The 21,535-nt window shown below is 26.1% G+C and overlaps 1 protein-coding gene across 1 annotated transcript; it reads right to left on the reverse strand.

Moving 5' to 3' along the window:
- Positions 1-2,449: 2,449 nt before the first annotated feature.
- Positions 2,450-6,245, reverse strand: LOC127241534 (ras-related protein RABF1). Its single transcript, XM_051260648.1, has 8 exons — positions 6,051-6,245; positions 5,704-5,789; positions 4,837-4,920; positions 4,664-4,758; positions 4,399-4,504; positions 4,120-4,209; positions 3,945-4,031; positions 2,450-2,624 (listed from the first exon to the last, which is right to left on the reverse strand). Exons 1-8 carry the CDS (start codon positions 6,073-6,075, stop codon positions 2,580-2,582), a joined length of 618 nt encoding a protein of 205 aa, XP_051116605.1. The 5' UTR covers positions 6,076-6,245; the 3' UTR covers positions 2,450-2,579.
- Between the last annotated feature and the right edge of the window lie 15,290 nt (positions 6,246-21,535).

Here is a 21,535-nt window from a genome sequence, read left to right on the forward strand (position 1 = left end):
TATTTATTTATGAGATATGTATACACCTAAAAAACAGTGAATGCAATATGTATAAATTAAATTAATTTTTATTCATCATTTTGTATCATAAAATTTACAAATATTAAAATTATTTAATATTTATTTTCAAAATATGTATGTAAATACGTATATTCAATATAAATTTATGGTAGTTAGTACTCCTTCAGTCCCATGAAATTAGTCCAATTTTTTTGGCCATGCAGTTTAAGAATTATTGTATGGGATAGTTAATTAGTTTGATTAATGGATGTAATAAAGTGTTATATTAAATATTTTTATTTAATAAAATATTAAATTAAAAGTTAAAATATTTTTTTATTTTAATTTTTAAATATTGAATTTTTATTTACTGATATTATTCAAAAATAAAAATAATAATTGTATTTATTGTAAATCAATACATGCATTTAGATAAAATAATAATAATAATAACAATAATTTTAATAACTGAAATGTAATTTATACAATAAAAAATGTAATAAAAAAATTATATAAACACATATCAAATTTAATAACACATCGCATACGTACGGTACAAAATTTTTGGTATGATATTTTACCGTACCGTACAAATATTTTTGTATACCGAATTTACGAATGAAAATACTGAATTACAAAAATAACATACATACTCGTAAAAAAAATATTGAAAAAATTTCAAAATTTCGATACAATATGACTTTTTTTGCATGATAACAATATATAAGATATTTTCAGTGTATATAGATAATCAAAAAAAATTGTATTTTTGTACATACTGATTATTTGATACAATATCGATATTTTTTTAAAATCTAACTGTAATAAAAATAAATATTTTTATAACACTTTTACAATTTTCAATATCTAATAAAAAAAATCTTAAACATTCTAAACTAAAAAAAAAATAATTAAATAATTTTATATAAAATTTTAGTATTTACAAAATAATATTTATATTATATATATTTTAAATTAATTATAAATATATAAATAAACAAATTTTTATTTGAATTATATAAAATTTTAGTATGTACAAAATAATACTTATATTATATATATTTTATTAAAATATAATGCTAAAAATATTTAGACAAATGTTCTAAATTTCTTATAATCATATACTTCGTCCGTACATGCATTAAATACAAAATGATATTCAAAATATTTATTCAATATGGATATTCTATTTAGTATTTACAAAATTATTTAAATATTTTGAGAATTTATTTTTTATTTCAAATAAAAAGACACTACTGTTCTCAATAAAAAAAAATACATTATATCATCCTATAAAATCTCACAATTATTTAAATAATTTCAAACCTAAACTAAACCCACCCTTGAGTTGTTCCTAATCTTAATGCAATTTGAATTTAATTCAAAATAACGTTTAAAAGTTTTTATTACATTCTAAAATATAGTACTACTATTTAATATTTCAAAATATTATATTAAAACTGTAGTTTAAAAAATAAAATAAAATAATAATCAAAATCAAAATAAAACACTAAGACCAAACTCCAGAAAAATGCTCACAAATTAACCAACATTTCAACGGTATACATTTGCTTTATTTTTAACCTAGAATATTAAACGAAACAATAACATATGACATAAATAACAAGATTAGAGCCGACAAAAATTGACCCGACACGAAATAATTGGATCTGGGTCAAATATTTTAACTCGTTTATATATACGGACTGACACGAACCCGACACGATAGTAAACGGGTTGAATTAGGGTTGAGACTCTCAACTCGAACCCGACACGACGACTCGATTATAATATATTAATATTGATTAATATATTTATTACATACGTAAAATAATCATAATTTAATAATTTTCTCATAAATTAATTTAAAACTAAGTTCAATTTTAAATCATTCAACCTAATTTAGGTTCATACCAATAAAAACTAATATAACACGACAACATAACAAAAAATTATTTAATTTGAATCAAGAAATTAGACTTAATTATGTATACGGGTCAACACGAGTCAACCCGAATCCGACACAATAATAAACGGGTCAACACGAACACGACACGATAATAAACGGGTCGAATTAGAATTGACTAATTTAATCCATTTAAAGTATTCAACCCAATACGGAACCGACACAAATCGACCCATTGTCAGTTCTGAACGAAACTAGCGAAAAAAGTTGCATAAAAAGAAGCCAGAACATAAAAGAATAATATATACTTCAATTAGTTAATCCAAATCCAAATTTAATTTTTCTAATATATATATATATAACCTTACCCGTTAACCCTACCCGAAATCCGAAAATTCGGATCAGGTATAAAAAATACCCTATCTGAATCCAGACCCGACCTGACATGGGAATGCAAAAGAAGAATTAGAAGTAACAAATATTTGAGAACATATATATACACATATATATATATATATTCCAATACCAAAGCACAAGACAAGATAGAAACCACAAAATAATGTTCGAGAATTTAGGGCAAACCACTTCCATTTCATGCTTACAACCATTTGCAATTTCATTCATTAGAAAATTAATGTACATCCAAATCCAAGTTTGATTTCGGATCCAAAAATTACGAGGAATGAGTCGAGGGCCGTGGTAGTCTCTTGGCGATTTGCTGTCCGTCCCCAATTGAAACAAAAAAGACAGTCAGTCGAAAGCAGGCCCATATACCATACTAAAAATTTTATGCAGATGAACAACCCAGGGACTTGATCTCAGATATACTACGGACATACGTAACAAATTAGTTTAAGACAATAAGTCAAAGCGCAATGGGGACAACAACATATGAACCGTGCAATATGGTCGCAGTTTCGTGACATCAGCAAGCTCTATTGATGTCAGAAGAGTGAAGGCAGAGGCATTTTATAGCTCAGTTTGTGATTGATATGGCCATCCAATAAATAAAAACATTCAAAGCATATCAATAGTCGTCGAGAAATAAGTGATAAAACAATCCCTCAGCACAAGCAGCTGATTCGTTGTTTTGAACGAACATTAACTAAATACACAATAAAATAGCTCAAAATGGATATTCATACCCCTAAACAAGGTTTACTTGTACGATTCTCTTATACATAAAGATTACATCACCCCTGAAAGTAAGATACTCTTAGGGTGTGTTTGTTTGAAGGATTTTGGTGGATTTCCACTATTCATCCAATTTTTTCCCCCCAAAAACATCAAATCAAACACCTATTTTTCATTTTTTATATTATACTAAAAATCAATTTTACATTCAAAACATCACATCAAACCCTATTTATATCACATCATACAACTATTCAAATTCAAAATTTTTACTATTCAAATCCCAACTCAAAATCCAAACCCTCAAACAAACACACCCTTAAGGTATGTTTATTATAGGAGAGATTAAATAATTACAACCTAAGATTATTTTATCTCCTATGGTTAACATGCCCTTAATTTGCTTATTGCATTGTATAATACATCCACCCCGACACTTCAAAAAATGCTCAAGTAAATTCCGTATCAGTTGCACAGACAAGAAATGCATTCCCGAATAAGGGTGTGTTTGTTTGAGGAATTTTGCAAAAAAATCCACTATTCATCCAAAAAAATTTCCCTAAAAAACATCTGATCAATAAACTATTTTTCATTTTCTATATTATTCTAAAAAAAATAATTTTACATTCAAAACATCACATCAACACCTATTTATATCACATCATACAACTATTCCACATCAAAATTTTTACTATTAAAATCCCAACTCAAAATCCAAACCTCCAAACAAACACACCCTAGAGTGAACTTTTCCAGATAACAATTACTCCACAAGTCTTAGCGATAGTTGTTTGATCCTACAAATTACTCACTAATACACTCACACACGCACTACTAGTTATAGACCGGTATGGTAAACGGATGCCTAGGAATGCTGATAAATAAATAAAAAAGAGAAGGGCACCTCAAAAAGCTGGTTTATGTTGTCAGCTGTCTTTGCGGAAGTCTCGATGAAGAACATTCCATTCTTTTCAGCATATTCAATTCCATCCTTCACAGAAGAGAAAGGAAGTGAGATATAACAACACAAATACTGTGATCTTTTGAGGGGAAATAATCGAGAATGTATCAGCTCTCACTTGAACTGGAACTTCTCGTCTTTCATGGAGATCGGCTTTGTTTCCAACCAAAGCCAGGACTATATCAGGACTACCATGCTTTTGTAATTCCTACCAACATCCAAAGAACCAACTCTGAATCAGAAGAACACCATTCACAAGTCATGAAGCAAAGCGAAAATGTCAAGAAATATTTCTCTCATATTTCCATGAGCACGCAAATAGTTTTCCTATTTCCTTTTACTACATTCCATTAATCAGTATCCAAAATAACGCAAAACACCTCAATCTTGAATATACCTTGACCCAATATTGTGCCTTAGTGAATGATTCGGGGCTAGTTATATCATACACAACAACTGCAACTGCAGCACCTCGATAATACAACGGTGCCAAAGCTGCATACCTAATTAAACACAACATGATGGCAAATTTTAGCGTGGCCTCATAAATCCAGAAATCAAATACAGGAGAATAAAGAGGGAAAATAAACTATTTTATCTAGTAATAACGACAAAAAGTAGTTAAATAAGAAGTGATAAATATTCCCATCTTAAGGGTATACCTTTCTTGTCCAGCGGTGTCCCATATTTCAAACTTCACTGTTGTTGAATCCTGTAAGGCTACTGTCTGAGACAAGAAGGACGCTCCAACTGTGACCTAAAATCATTGTGAGTTTAACTATCAACTGAACTTCAATCAATGATGCCAGCTGTGCCACATATTATATATTATTACCTTAGATGTAGGATCAAACTGACCACGAACAAATCGAAGAACAATGCAGCTTTTTCCAACACCAGAGTCTCCTAACAGCACCAACTGAAAGAAATATTATTGGAACAAATGAGTGCATAAGGGGTTACATATTTTATTGCTTGAAAGAAATGAGAAAAGTCAGTAGTGGCTGAAAACCATAGACAATAGATTAATAGTACATCACCATCCCAGAAAGGGAACAAGAATCACAAAATAACATATAAAGCGAAATTTAAGAACAATGTTAAAAGTGCTTAACCGTCATCTTATGAGCCTCACCATACCAGCATCATTCTAATCTGCTTAACTATTATATGCAGCTTCAACAAGATCATATTGACTAAATTCCCAAACTCAAATTCCTTATCAAATTGAAGATCATACCTGTGTCCCTGGCTACAATCACTTTCCAAGCTTATAAAAACAAAAATAAGAAAAAACCCCTTAAGATTCAAATGCCAACACTTCCAAAAAATAAAATCATCCATTCCATTCTTCTTAGATGCTATCAAGCAGAACTAAAAGTAATTGTGTTTCAATGTCAAAGATATAACATAATGATCATATAAATTCAAAATATCAAACAGAGCCATAAAAATACAGTAATAAAATAATAGTTGAGGACTTATGTATTCATCGAACCTTCATGAATCTGAATATTTCGACCACTAAAGCTACTTTCCCAACTAGGTCTATTGCTGGACATAAAATCTTCTGCATAACGATCCATGAATTTCTTTGAAGAGAAAGTAGAAAACAACTTAAATCTCAGTCCCGTATCTAATGAAATTACAATCCTTATGCTCTACTGATGAAGAATTCATTACATTCCCGGACAAAGCTCACCTTAACACGAAGATTTTTGGCATCATTCACGCTCCCATTTTCCCCATTATCGGTGTTAATTCCACCTATACGCCCAACATTTCTATCTGAACAAACAGAAGAGGAGAAAAATGCCACGATAAGTAAACATCAGATTAAGCATACACCAGTAAATCCAATTTGAAAAGGCAGTTTGAAGTTCCCAACAATCCCCCGATCATGGAGGCACCCGAAAACCCCGAATTGTAAAAGACAACAAGCACCATGATCGTCAAACAGACACTGAGCATAATTTCCATTGCGTATCAATTATCCAAGTATCGCCATGAAGTAAATCACAAGTCAGAACAACGAACGTCGAAATTAACCTGGAACCGACGAGGAACAACCCATGGAATATCGAGAAATCCGCGTATATATACGTAATTTATGCGTATATCACCGGATTCGATCGCAATTTATTGCTCAGCTCTAGGCTAGGGTTTATAGCACATAGGGGATAAATGGAAATTATCCGATCAATCCGAATGGGAGTACTTCTGTATCAAACACACGCACGAAGACGGGAGATGTATACGTGTGTATATAATTGGAGTATATTATAATTTATATTTTCTGTTAGTAATATTTTATACTTCATCCTTTCCATCTTAATTGATACTATTTTTTTTTTTTTTTATCTGTCTTATAATAAAATTTATTAAATCAAAATATATTTAAAAATATAAATTAATTATATAATATATAATATGATAAATAATTTAAATCTTTTATTTCTTTCACTCGTCAAAAAATAAATATTTTTATTTATATTTAAATTGCATATTTTTATAAAATTAATTTATATTAATAAAAAATTTATTCTTTACAAAATAATATTAATACTATATTTTATTATATTTTATATATCCAGATATCCGTTAATATTTTTAAAATAAAAGATAACTAAGTATATATTATTTCATCAAAATCAAATTTTGAAATTAAAATGTCCCATCTTTTAAGTGGGTAGGAAGAGTAGTATATACGATTCTGATTATTTGATATAAAAAAAAATATAGCTATGATTTACTGGAAAAATTAATTATTGAGGTTACAGTGAATTATTTGTAAAAGAAAAAAAAAATTCCAAGTTATTTTGGCATTCTTGGTAGGGCATTTTAGGTCCAAGTGAGAACATGAGAGGAATCCATAAATCTGACAATAGTTAGTAAATTTTTAATTTTAATTTTAATTTTAATTTTTTGTTTTGATTTTTTTATTCACTTCATTTTAGCAAATAAATAGTTGAATTTGCGCTCTAAATTTTGCGATTTAATATTTTGATATTGACTTTTGAATTTCAAATTTCTAATATTCTAATTCATTGAATCAATTTTTTTTTTTTATTTTTTTTCACCAATTATTATGCCTATAGTTGGACTTGTGATTGTATTGTTGCTGTCGGAGTCAGACAGTGACACCGCCGCTGGCCGCACTACGCTTGACGCCTCAACAGAACGTTCGAATGAGTCGCCCATCTGCGCTAGGTGAGATTTTTTCTTTTCTTTTTTTTTTTCCGTTTTATTTTATTAGTCATTTTTTTAGAATATATATATATATATGAATTTTTTTATTTTAATCCTTAAGAATTAAAAAATTAAGATTTTAATCTTATCTCTCATTTTAAATTAACTTCTACTTTTATTTGTTTTTATATATATATAATTTTACTATCTTTTTAATTTCTAATTATATTATTTTATTGTTATAAATGAATAAAATGATTAAAAAATAAAAAAATAAAAATTTATGTATTTTATTTATCTATCTATTGATTATTGGATTGTTTTATTAGTAAATATATATATAACATACTATTTGATTAAAAATGTTAATTATTAAATAATAATATAATGTTCTTTACTTATAAATATTAACTAATATTTATTAATTGAAAACTTGTTATTGATTTTGTAGGAACACTGCTGGCAAGTTAATAAAAAATAAAATCTTGTTATTGATTTTGTAGGAACACTGCTTGCAAATTAATAAAAAATAAAAAAGAATTCAATTATTAACAAAAGATAGTTGATTATTTTTTATTATTTTATTTTATTAAATTTATAAATTTAGCAATGTTGTCTTAAAAATATTTATTTGAAAGTGAAAAAAAAAAAAGGAAAACAAGAACAAAAATTTATAAATTCACAAAAGGTGTTTATTAATAAATTTTTAAATATAAATACAAGTTCTACAAAATTTAATGAATCAAATACTAATAGTATTGAACATTCTGAATCAATTCAAAACTTGAAAAATTAATATTGATAATGATGTACATAATCTAAATAATGATGATAATAATAATACTTCAAATGAAATAAGATTGACCATTGAAAATAGTATAGTTTTTAACTTAGATATTTATAATCCTAGAAATTAGGATAACATTGATAATATATCAAAAACTATTTTAATTAGAAAAGACTTATTAGAGAACGGGTGTGTTCGTTTGTAGGATTTTGTCAAAATTCTACTATTCATCCAAAATTTTCCCCTCAAAAACATCAAATCAAACACCTATTTTTTATTTTTTATATTATACTAAAAATTAATTTTACATTCAAAACATCACATCAACACCTATTTACATCACATCATAAAACTATTCAAATTCAAAATTTTTACTATTCAAATCCCAATCCAAAATCCAAACCCCCAAACAAACACACCCTTTTCCATGAGATAATACTTCTAAACATTTTTCATATTTTCATTATTCTAGAAAATTGAATAACAGAGAAATTACGAATATAAAATGGTTGATTTATTCAAAATATGAAAATAAAGTTTATTATTTTTGTTGTAAATTATTCAAAAACAGTGATTTCAAGAGTTTGTTAGCTAACAATGAACCTAACTATTGTAAGTATCTAGCGGAAAGACATGAAAATAACATTTAACATATAACAAGTAGTAATATCAAGATAGAGAAATACTTTTTACAAATTTTAAAAATAGATGATACATGCGGTTTAGGATTTTTTTTTTTTTAATGAATTAAAATATGCACTTGAAGTTTTAGTACTTATATTAATAACATAAGAGGTCAAATGTTATAATAATGGTTCTGACATGAAAACTAAAAATCAAGGGGTTCAAAAAAAATTATTTGATATAAATTCTAGAGGATTATATATGTTATGTGTTTGTCATGGTCTTAACCTTAGTATTTGTGATAGGACACATCCTTGTACAAAAACAGTTTTTTATTTTGGAGTTATTCAGCATATATATATATACATTATTTTCAAGTTCAGCAAAACAATGAAAATTTTTACTTATTATGTTTCAAATTTAATTTTAAAATCTTTTTCAAGTACCAATTGAAAAGGTCGAATGCAAAGCATTAAAGCTATTAGACTTCAAAGTCCTCAAATTAGATTAGATTTATTAAATTTAATTAATTTTTGTGATGATTTTAAATGAAAAACTAAAGTAGAAAATTTGATTAATTCACTTGAATTGTATTAATTTTTACTAGAAATAATTATTTGGATAATATTTTATTTGTCATTAATAATACAAGTAAAAAATTACAAAATGATTTTTTTTTTCATTGATACTGCTGTAAAACAATTAGAAGATGTTTGATTATTTTTTTAAAAATATAGAAATTAAGTATTTTATACTAGTATGAATATTGCAAAAAAAATTGCTATTGATATGGATATTGAATATATTTTTTCAACTAAACGTAAAATTTTTAGAAAAATAAAATTTGATGATGTTGATCATAATGAAAATGTCAATTAGGAGAAGAATTTTTTATACTTCACTATTTTTTAATTGTAATAGATATGACAATTACTTCACTAAATGATAGGTTTCAACAATTAAAAATATTTAACAAAATATTTGATTTTTTTATTATTTAATTCATATAAATTAAAATCTTTAAATGATAAAGTTGTGGATTATTATTCAAATATTTCAATTATTTTTCGTATATTATTAAATGTGCCCATAATTGTAGCATTAGTTGAAAAATGTTTTTCAAAATTAAAATTATTAAAAACTTAGTTAAATGATTTAAGACAGTCAATCCCTCAAAAGAGATTAAATGATTTAGCTATATTTTTTATTGAAAAAAAGAAATGTTCGATAAAAATAAAAATTATAGATTAAAATAAAAATTATGTATGGGGGCTCATTTTGTTTTCTCCTTGGACCGGTCGTAGTCCTTGGGCATATAACTAAAAGAATACATAAATATTATGTTTTTCAATGCAATGATTTTGTACTTAGAGCAAAAGTATTATTAGATGAAATTATTAATTCCTGCGCATGCCCCTATGATTCAAAATATCTTTCATATATAACAATTTTGATTGGTGATCAAATTCCAAATATGCATTCTCCCCTTCTTTGTAAACCGAAAACCAGCGACTTTGGGATAAATGTCTTCCCACCACAAGGAATTGATTTCTCATAAGTCTTTTCCTGTTTTGATGTTATGCAATTTAAATAAAAATATATTTTAATAGAAACTTATGTTTTATGTTATAATCTATGCTTAAGTGACTATTTAATTTAAAGTAATAGCCATCATTAATGGACTTATTATTTTTATGTACAATGATCATGGAAAACAAATAGAGAAGTCTTCAATCCTATCTAGAATTTCAACCTTCATTTGATTATATAGTTGTATAAAAATTACAATTTAATTGTTTTAGCTATACATGTTGATGGAAGTTGAAGATTGAAAGTTAGATTTATTTGTTATATCATGCATCTGTGTTGAGCTGCATTGCATGCTTTCATGAATGTGTTATTTGTTTTTCATTTTATATTGTTCAATTGATAAAATATTTTCAATTGTCACAACTTTTATTTACACTAAATTTTCTTGTGCATTTCTAAATATATGCAAGCTATGTCTCAATTTGGGAAAATGTTTTAGCAAACGAAACAAGCTAGATTGAATATTGTGTGTACAACTTTAGAATTGGCCTTGAAAAATATTTACTTCCTTAGCAGCAATTTTGGACGTAGAGTTTAAGCATGTTGGTTCAAGAGATTCATATATATCATTTAGTATATTATATACCATCCAAATAATATTTAACAGAAGTGTTCATCTGGCTAAAATTCTTGAAGAATTCATTGCGTGAGTTTATTTATTAGGATAAGATATGAGTTTTCGATTTGTTTGCACAAACTGATTGTGTTTTATATGCGAGTATACATTAGCCGTATTCAAAACAACGAATTTCATTATCATTATTTTAGTCACAAAATTCAAAATGAATTAATTTCTTTATTTGTGCATAGTGTTAGAAATTTTATTATAAATCTATTAAAGACAAAAAATATTTTTCAATAATTCTTGATTGTACTCCGGATATTAGTCATCACGAAAAAATGATATTAATTGTACGATGTATAAACATGTCAAGTAATAAGATAAAGATAGAAAAATACTTTTTACAATTTCCAAAGGAGATGATACAAGCGGTTTAGGACTTTTTAATGCATTAAGAAAAGCACTTAAAGCTTTAGGTCTTGATATCAATAACATAACATGTCAAGGTTATGGTAATGGTTTTAACATGAAAGGTAAACATCAAGGGGTTCAAAAAAGATTACTTGATATAAATTTTAAAGCATGTTCTTGTCATATTGTTAATCTTACTGTTTGTGATATGACATATTCTTTTATAAAATAAATTTCATTTTTTGAAATTGTTTAGCGTGTATATATATATATTATTTTGAAGTTCTACAATACAATAAAAAAATTTTACTTGATACTTTTAAAACTTTAACTTTAAAATCTTTTTCAAATACCCGTTGAGAAAGCCAAATTAAAAGTATTAAAGCTATTAGATTTTAATGTTCTCAAGTTAGATTAGCTTATTAGATTTAATTAATTCTTGTAACGATGCTAAATCAAAAAGTGAAGTATAAAATTTGATTCATTCACTTGAATCTTATGAATTTTTACTAAAATTGATTATTTGGTATGATATTTTATTTGTCATTAATAGTATAAATAAAATATTACAAAAGAAATTTGTTTTCATTGATACCGGTATAAAACAATTAGAAGATTCTTCATTTTTTTTAATAAAATATAGAAATGAAGAAATTTATACTAGAATGAATATTGCAAAACAAAATAGCTACTAATATGGATATTGAATATGTTTTTTCCAACTAAACATAATTTTTTTAGAAAAATAATATTTGTTGATGTTGATCAAAATGAAGAAGTTCGATTAGGAAAAGAATTTTTTATAGTTCACTATTTTCTAATTGTAGTAGATATGAATGTTTCTTTATTAAATGATAAGTTTCAGCAATTAAAAATTTTTAACAAAATGTTTGGTTTTTTTTTTATTTAATTCACATAAATTAAAATCTTTAAATGATAAAATATTCTATTGTTATTCAAATATTTCAATTGCTCATTGTATATTATTAAATGTGCCCATAATTGTAGCATTGGCTAAAAAAAGTTTTTTAAAATTAGAATTATTACAAACTTATTTAATACTGTCTATGTCTCAAGAAAAAATAAATGTTAGCTATATTTTCTATTGAAAAAAGAAATGTTAGATAAAATTGATATTGATTTTATTATTGATGATTTTGCTTCTAATAAAATTTTAGAAGAAATTGTTTTATTTGATTATTTAAATTTATTATAGATAAAAAAATAATTATGTATAGAGGCTCATTTTGTTTTCGCTTTGGGCCCATCAAAAGTCAGGACCGGTCCTGGTCCTTGGGCACATAACTAAAAGAATACATTAATATTATGTTTTTCAATGCAATGATTTTGTACTTGCTGCAAAAGTATTATTATCTGAAATTATAAATTCCTATTTATGCCCTTCTTATTCAAAATATCTTTCATATATAGCAATCTTGATTGGTGATCAAATTTCAAATATGCATTCTTCTATTCTTTGTGAACCTGAAACCAACGGCTTTAGCATAAATGTCTTCACACCACAAGAAATTGATTTACCTCATAAGTCTTTTCCTGTTTTGATGTTATGCAATTTAAATGAAAATATATTTTAGTAGAAACTTATGTTTTATGTTATAATATAAATTGAAGTGACTACTTAATTTAAAATAATAACCATTATTAATGGGCTTATTATTATTATTTTTTTTTTATGTACAATGATCATGGAAAACAAATAGAGAAGTCTTAAATCCTATCTAGAATTCCAACCCTCCTTTGATTATGTAGTTGTATAAAAATTACTTTGATTATGTAGTTATATAAAAATTACAATTTGATTGTGTTAGCTATAAATGTTGATGAAAGCTGAAGATTGAAAGTTAGATTTCTTTGTTCTATCATGCACTTGTGTTGAACTGCATTGCATTATTTCATGAATGTGTTATCTGTTTTTTATTTTATGTTGTTCAATTGATAAAATATTTTCCATTGTCACAACTTGTATTTACACTAAATTTTCTTGTGCGTTTCTAAATATATGCAAGCTAGGTTCCAATTTGGGAAAGTGTTTTAGCAAACGAAACAAGCTAGATTGAATATTGCTTATACAACTTTAGAGTTGGCTTTGAAAGATATTTACTTCTTTAGCAGCAACCATGGATGTAGAGTTTAAGCATGTTTGTTCAAGAGATTCTTGTGTATCATTTATGTAGAATATGTTATATACCATCCAAATAATATTTAACAGAAGTGTTATCTAGCTAAAATTCCAGAAGAATTTATTGCGTGAGTTTATTTATTACGTTAAGATATGAGGTTTCGATGTATTTGCACAAATTGATTGTGTTCTATTATATAGTATTTAGTCTCTATTTGATAGTACATGCATACATGTATATATATGTGAGTATATATTAGCCGTATTCAAAACAATGAAATTTATTATCATTATCTTAATCACAAAATTCAAAATGAATTAATTTCTTTATTAGCTCATAGTGTTACAAATTCTATTGTAAAAATTATTAAAAACTCAAAATATTTTTCTATAATTCTTGATTGTACTTCAGATATTGGTCATCACGAACAAATAATATTAATTGCACGGTATATAAACATGTCAAGTAATAAGATCAAGATAGAAGAATACTTTTTACAATTTTCAAAAGTAGATGATACAAGCGGTTTAGGACTTTTTAATGAATTAAAAAATGCACTTGAAGCTTTAGGTCTTGATATTAATATAACATAAGAGGTCAATATTATGATAATGTTCTAACATCAAAGGTAAACATCACAGGGTTTAAAAAAGATTACTTGATATAAATTTTAAAACATTATATATGACATGTTCTTGTCATAGTGCTAATCTTACTGTTTGTGATATGACACATTCTTATACGAAAAAAGTTTCATTTTTTTAAGTTGTTCAACGTATATATATATTATTTTGAAGTTATACAAAACAATAAAAAATTTTACTTGATACTTTTACAATTTTAACTTTAAAATCTTTTTCAAATACCCATTGAGAAAGCCAAATTGAAAGTATTAAAACTATTAGATTTCAATGTTTTCAAGTTAAATTAGCTTTATTAGATTTAATTAATTCTTGTAATGATGCTAAAGTGAAGCATAAAATTTGGTTCATTCATTTGAATCTTATGAATTTTTACTAAAATTGATTATTTGGTATGATATTTTATTTGTCATTAATAGTATAAATAAAATATTACAAAAGAAATTTGTTTGCATTGATACCGGTATAAAACAATTAGAAGATTCTTCATTATTTTTTAATAAAATATAGAAATGAAGGAATTTATACTAGTATGAATATTGCAAAAAAAAAAAATAGCTATTGATATGAATATTTTATATGTTTTTCCAACTAAACATAAAATTTTTAGAAAAAGAAAAATTGTTGACGTTGATCAAAATGAAGAAGTTCGATTAGAAGAAGAATTTTTTATAGTTCACTATTTTCTAATTGCAGTAGATATGAATATTACTTCATTAAATGATAGGTTTCAGCAATTAAAAATATTTAACAAAATGATTTAGCTATGTATTCTATTGAAAATAGAAATATTAAATAAAATTGATATTGATTTTATTATTGATGATTTTGCTTCTAATATTTTAGAAGAAATTGTTTTATTTGATTATTTAAATTTATTATAGATAAAAAAAATTATGTATAGGGTCTCATTTTGTTTTCACTTTGGGCCAATCAAAAGTCAGAACCGGTCCTGATCCTTGGGCGCATAACTAAAAGAATACATCAATATTATATTTTTCAATGCAATGATTTTGTACTTGCTGCAAAAGTATTATTAGCTGAAATTATAAATTCCTATGTATGGCCCTCTGATTCAAAATATCTTTCATATATAACAATCTTGATTGGTGATCAAATCTTGATGTTATGCAATTTAAATGAAAATATATTTTAGTAGAAACTTACGTTTTATGTTATAATATAAGCTGAAGTGACTACTTAATTTAGAATAATAGCCATCATTAATGGGCTTATTATTATTATTATTATTATTATTATTATTATTATTATTATTATTATTATTTATGTATAATGATCATGGATAACAAATAGAGAAGTCTTAAATTCTATCTAGAATTCCAATCCTCCTTTGATTATGTTGTTGTATAAAAATTACAATTTGATTGTGTTAGCTATAAATGTTGATGGAAGCTGAAGATTGAAAGTTAGATTTCTTTGTTCTATCATGCACCTGTGTTGAACTGCATTGCATTATTTCATGAATGTGTTATCCGTTTTTTATTTTATGTTGTTCAATTGACAAAATATTTTCAATTGTCACAACTTGTATTTACACTAAATTTTCTTGTGTGTTTCTAAATATATGCAAGCTAGGTTCCAATTTGGGAAAGTGTTTTAGCAAACGAAACAAGCTAGATTGAATATTGCTTATACAACTTTAGAGTTGGCTTTGAAAAATATTTACTTCTTTAGCAGCAACTATGGAGGCAGAGTTTAAGCATGTTTGTTCAAAAGATTCTTGTGTATCATTTATATAGAATATGTTATATACCATCCAAATAATATTTAACAGAAGTGTTCATCTAGCTAAAATTTCAGAATAATTTATTGCGTGAGTTTATTTATTACGCTAAGATACGAGGTTTCGATGTGTTTGCACAAATTGATTGTGTTTTATTATTTAGTATTTAGTCTCTATTTGATAGTCATGCATACATGTATATATATATATGTGAGTATATATTAGCCGTATTCAAAACAATGAAATTTATTATTATTATTATCTTAATCACAAAATTCAAAATAAATTAATTTTTATAATTTTTTTATAAAAATTATTAAAGATTTAAAATATTTTTTTTTATAATTCTTGATTGTACTCCAAATATTAGTCATCACGAACAAGTGATATTAATTGTACAATGTATAAACATGTCAAGTAATAAGATAAAGATAGAAGACTACTTTGTACAATTTTCAAAAAGTACATGATACATGCGGTTTAGGACTTTTTAATGAATTAAAAAAATAAGTACTTGAAACATTAGATCTTGATATTAATAACATAAGAGGTCAAAGTTATGATAATGGTTCTAACATCAAAAGTAAACATTAACGGGTTAAAAAAAGATTACTTGATATACATCTTAAAGTATTATATATGACTGTTTGTGATATGACACATTCTTTTACGAAAGAAGTTTTATTTTTTGAAGTTGTTCGGAGTATATATACATTATTTTCAAATTCTACAAAACAATAAAAAATTTTACTTGATAATATTTGAAATTTAACTTTAAAATCATTTTCAAATACCCGTCTAGAAAGTCGAATTAAAAGTATTAAAGCTGTTAGTTTTCAAGATCCTTAAATTAGATTATTTTTATTAGATTTAATTAATTCTTGTAATGATGCTAAATAAAAAAGTGAAGTAGAAAATTTGATTCATTCACTTGAATCTTATGACTTTTTACTATGAATAATTATTTGGTATGATATTTTATTTGTCATTAATTGTATTAGTAGAAAATTACAAAATGAATTTGTGTGCATTGATACTGCTATTAAACAATTAGAAGATTCTTTATTATTTTTTTAAAAACTATAGAAATGAAGGATTTTATACTAGTATGAACATTTCAACACAATTTGCTATTTATATGGATATTGAATATTTAATATATTTTTCCAGTTAAACGTCAAATTTTTAGAAACATAAAATTTGATGATGTTGATCAAAATGAAGAAGTTTAATCAAAGAAGGAGAATTTTTTTTAATTAGTTCACTATTTTCTAACCGTAGTAGATATGAGAATTACTTCATTAAATTATTGGTTTCAGCATTTAAAAATGTTTAACAAAATATTTGGTATTTTATTTATTTCACATAATTTAAAATTTTTAACTGATAAAGTTGTGGATTGTTATCCAAATATTTTATTTGCTCATTGTATATTATTAACTATGTCCATAACCGTAGCATCGACTGAAAAAAGTTTTTCACAATTAAAATTATTATAAACTTATTTAATACAGTCTAGTCTCAAGAAAAATTTACTGATTTAGCTATATTTTCAATTTAAAAAAGAAATGTTATATAAAATTGATATTTATGCTATTATTGACGATTTTGCTTTTAAAAATAATAGAAAAAGTTGTTTTATTTGATTATTTAAATTTATTACAGATAAAAAAGAATTATATATAAGGGCTATTTTTTTTTTTTTTTTTTTTCGTCTTGAGCCTATCAGAAGTCAAAATGGGCCCTGGTCATTGGGCACATAACTAAAAGAATACATCAATATTATATTTTTCAATGAAATGATTTTATATTTGCTGGAAAAGTATTATTAGCTAAAATTTTTAATTCTGATTCAGAATATCTTTCATACGTGGCAATCTTGATTGGTGATCAAATTCCAAATATGCATTCTCCCATTCTTTGTGAACCGGAAATCAACGGCTTTAGGATAAATGTTTTCCCACCACAAAAATTGATTTACCTCACAAGTCTTTCCATATTTTAATGTTACTCAATTTTAATGAAAATATATTTTAGTAGAAACTTATTTTTTATGTTATAATATATGCTGAAGTGATTACTTAATTTAAATTAATAGTCATCGTTAATGGGCTAATTATTTTTTATGTATAATGATTATTATGTAGTTTGTATAAAAATTACAATTTAATTGTTTTTTCTATCATGCACATGTGTTGAGTTGTATTGCATGCTTTCATTAATATGTGATTTGTTTTTCATTTTGTGTTGTCCAATTGATAAAATTTTTTCAATTGTCATAACTCCTTCAACTCAACCTCCTACTATGGCTTACCTTGGAGATTCCACTTATGTTTGTCACAAACTTGTACGGATAACGATCACGGAGCAGAGCTGCTCAGAATCTGGATGCCTCCCCTAATCGGAACTCCGATTTCTCCTTTCTCCGACGAGGTCTCCGGCGGATATAAGTGACTGGAACTCACTCAATACACGAAGAAGAGAAGGTTGGAGTTGAGAGGATTGATACATTTTTTCTTTCACTACACACATTCTCAAAAGCCTCACACCAACCACACTCTCTCCTCACAATTATCTATAAAGCCGTCTTGTTGTGTATATAAGACAAAACCAATTAAAACCCTTTGCACATAAAAGAAATGATGTGTCTGCACGAATTCTGTAATAGATTGACCACTCAAGACATCCAATTCATTTGTTTTGTGTGCTCAATAACCAAGAGTGTAAAGAAAGCAGTATTGTTGACAAACTGTTGCATCAGTCATACAAGACCTGTTACTCCAAAAAGAAATCTGTGAAAGACAGCAGTAGGAAAGAATGGAAGAACCATATGCCAAAATAGATGGAGGGATTTTATATTCCAACAATCTCCCCCTTTTTGGCATATAGGACTTCGCCCATGTGCAGGAGAATCACTTCCACACCAAACCAATCAATCCAATAATTCAAACAGTAAGTTCATCAATTTTTTATAGGCCAAAAAGAGCACATGCTACATAAAGCCTGTCAAATGAAACTGTTCTGATAACATCTATTCCACAACCGCTTTACAGATAATCAGCAGCAACAACATCAAATCACCAAGGCTCCCCTTTCCTGCAAAAACAAGACACAGCAGACTTTATCTTATTATGCACATCTTTCACCCACGAGGAGCATATGCCAAAAAGAACAGTCCTTCAAAACATCCTCAATTTGTTAAGAAATGGTTGCATCAGCAACCTCATCAACGGCACCAACAACTCTTCAAGCAACAACATCAACAATGGTTTGTGCAACATCACAAGTCCTGAAAATTCTTCAAAATCCAGTGTATGACTGAAATGTCCTCCACGTCGAATTAATGCACAACAAAAACATCAACCACGATCACTCAAATAGGCAACAAATCTAATTCCCGCAATTGCTCAATCAAAGTCTCTTCTCAACACTTCTTCTTTTTGGATTTTTCAAAAAAAATTCTTTCCAAATTATTTTTATTCTCCAATATTCACCACGAATATTTCAAACACCATAAATATATTGGAGAATTTATTAAGTCCATGCATGAAAAATCAAGTAGGGTACGAATGCATACCCAAATGACGTTGAAACTTTTCAAATCGATCTGCATCCAATGCCTTTGTAAGAATATTTGCCTTTTGATTTTCCTTGGACATTCAGACCAACTTGACCTTGATGTTTTTCCTGAGTTCTTCATTAGTTCCATTCATTATATCCCTTGGCAATTTGAAACATCTTTCAGTTGTATGTTCAAGACATTTGCAGTATTCGCAGTCATTACATCATGATGACATCCGTCTAATACTCTGTGTCCTTCTGCGATTATTCTCCCAATTTCTATTTCTATTTCTTTTCAAGTTCTGTTTCACAACTAGGATTTACTTCTTTTTTGGAATTTCGACATCAGCGAGAAGTCCACCGCAAACAAATGTAGTTGGTTTGCTTTGAAAGGATTCACAAAAACCTATTCTTTTGTAATCTCCAAAAGGTTTTCCAATGGAAAGAATTTCATCGAGTTTATCCTTGCCTTTTCGAAGTCAATCATTCTCTTGCTTCAGCTGCATATTTTCCGCCTTTAATTCATCAACTTTATCAGATTTCTCATGAACATTCTTCTTCAACCTTTTGATTTCATCATCCAACTTTTCTTCTTGAGCTTCCAATCGGTAAATGGTGTCCAAAAGTACTTTATTTTTCACAAATGATTTCTTTTGTTTAGCTACTATTTCCTCGTAAGCTTTGATTAATTCATCAGCATCAAGTTCTCTTGATTCATGAGTACCTTCAAAAGTAGGAACATCATCATCCTTAATGGATTCAACTACATCAGCCATGAAAGCAATCACTTCATCATTTTCTGAGTTTTCTTCACCTCCAACAACCTTTTCATTGTCATTATCACTCAAAGTGGCTTGATAAGTTTTTTCCCCTTTTTTCACCGTAGGGCACTCGGATTTGATGTGTCCAACTCCTCCATATCCATAGCAGGTAGGTTCTTGAACTGATTTAGGTTTAATAGACACAATAAATTTCTTCTTGAATTCACCATCGAGTTTTTCTTTTGGCTTGCTGTAAGCAGTTGGTTTCTGTTCAGGGTATTTTCGTTGTGAACTTGAGGTATTCACTCCCTGATAACCACTTAAGTTCCGGAACTTCTCATACGTTAACTTAGATGCTTGTTTCTCACTTCGCAGTGTTGTTGACGGACTGTTACAGTAGTCATACAAGACCTGTTACTTCAAAAGAAAATTTGTGAAAAACAACAATACGAAAAAATGGAAGAACCATATGCCAAAATAGATAGACAGATTTTATGTTCTAACAATACTAATAATCATGTTCTTTTATTTGTTCAAATTATTGATATTTATTTATAATTCGGCAAATATTTGTTACAATATTTAAAAATATAAAATAATACTTTGCTATTTTAATATTTTAAGGAATAAGTTTAAAAATAAATTTAATAAATTAATATATTTTTTAATAACCATAATTATATATTTCAAAGTTTATAATATTTTTTAAAAAATAAAATTTATTTATAATTTTAAATATAAAAAATAATTTAAATTTATATAATTCATAATTTATAATTTAAAATATAAAAAATAATATTTTAACTAGAAAGTTTTTAAAATTTTAAAATTTATGTTTTTAATTTTTAAAATTATAAATTTAAATTATTTTATATATTTTATTATAAATTTGAAATATATATAATTATAATTATTAAAATATGTTAATTTATTAGTTTTATAATTTTTTTAATCATTTTAAAAAAATATTAATTTTTTTTTTTTATATTTTAGAATAATTGTAACTAATATTGTTAAATTATAAATATATATATATACAATAATTTGATCAAATAAGTAAATGTGTCTTATAATATGATCATGTTTAAAGTAAAGTTATAAATGACCTAAAGTATAACTATATTAAGAAATAGTTAAAAATATTGACATGAATATATATATATATATATAAATAAGTTACCATGGAATTGAAAATTTTAGTTGAATTGACACCAAAATTAAAAAATATATGTATATATATCAATTGGATACCAACAGAATTAAAAATAATAAATTTTAGTTGGAATGCAAAATTAATAATAATATAAAATTATAAATTAAGTTGGAATGAAATAATAATTAATAATAATAATAAAGAATTCTAACAAAATTTATGATTATACTAACATACAATCGTATTTTTAATTTTTGCTCTTATTTCTATAGTTCAATCAAATGGGTTCACAGGATCCGATTCGAATCCGACCCACGTAATATTTGCTGGACGGGTCGGGTCCTAATCCATATCTATGGAGGAACTGGAA

Source organism: Andrographis paniculata, unplaced genomic scaffold (genome assembly GCF_009805555.1).
Source record: "Andrographis paniculata isolate CXL003 unplaced genomic scaffold, ASM980555v1 Contig82END, whole genome shotgun sequence".
Taxonomy (NCBI): Eukaryota; Viridiplantae; Streptophyta; class Magnoliopsida; order Lamiales; family Acanthaceae; genus Andrographis; species Andrographis paniculata.

What these genes read in the sequence shown, in the direction of transcription:
- LOC127241534 (XM_051260648.1), bottom strand. Translation starts at nt 6,075, where the DNA reads ATGGGTTGTTCCTCGTCGGTTCCAG. An exon ending in TTGTTCCTCGTCGGTTCCAG is followed by an intron (nt 5,790 to 6,050) that starts GTTAATTTCGAC and finishes CTGTTTGTTCAG; the next exon opens with ATAGAAATGTTGGGCGTATA. An exon ending in CCAAAAATCTTCGTGTTAAG is followed by an intron (nt 4,921 to 5,703) that starts GTGAGCTTTGTC and finishes TATTTCTTTCAG; the next exon opens with TTGGTGCTGTTAGGAGACTC.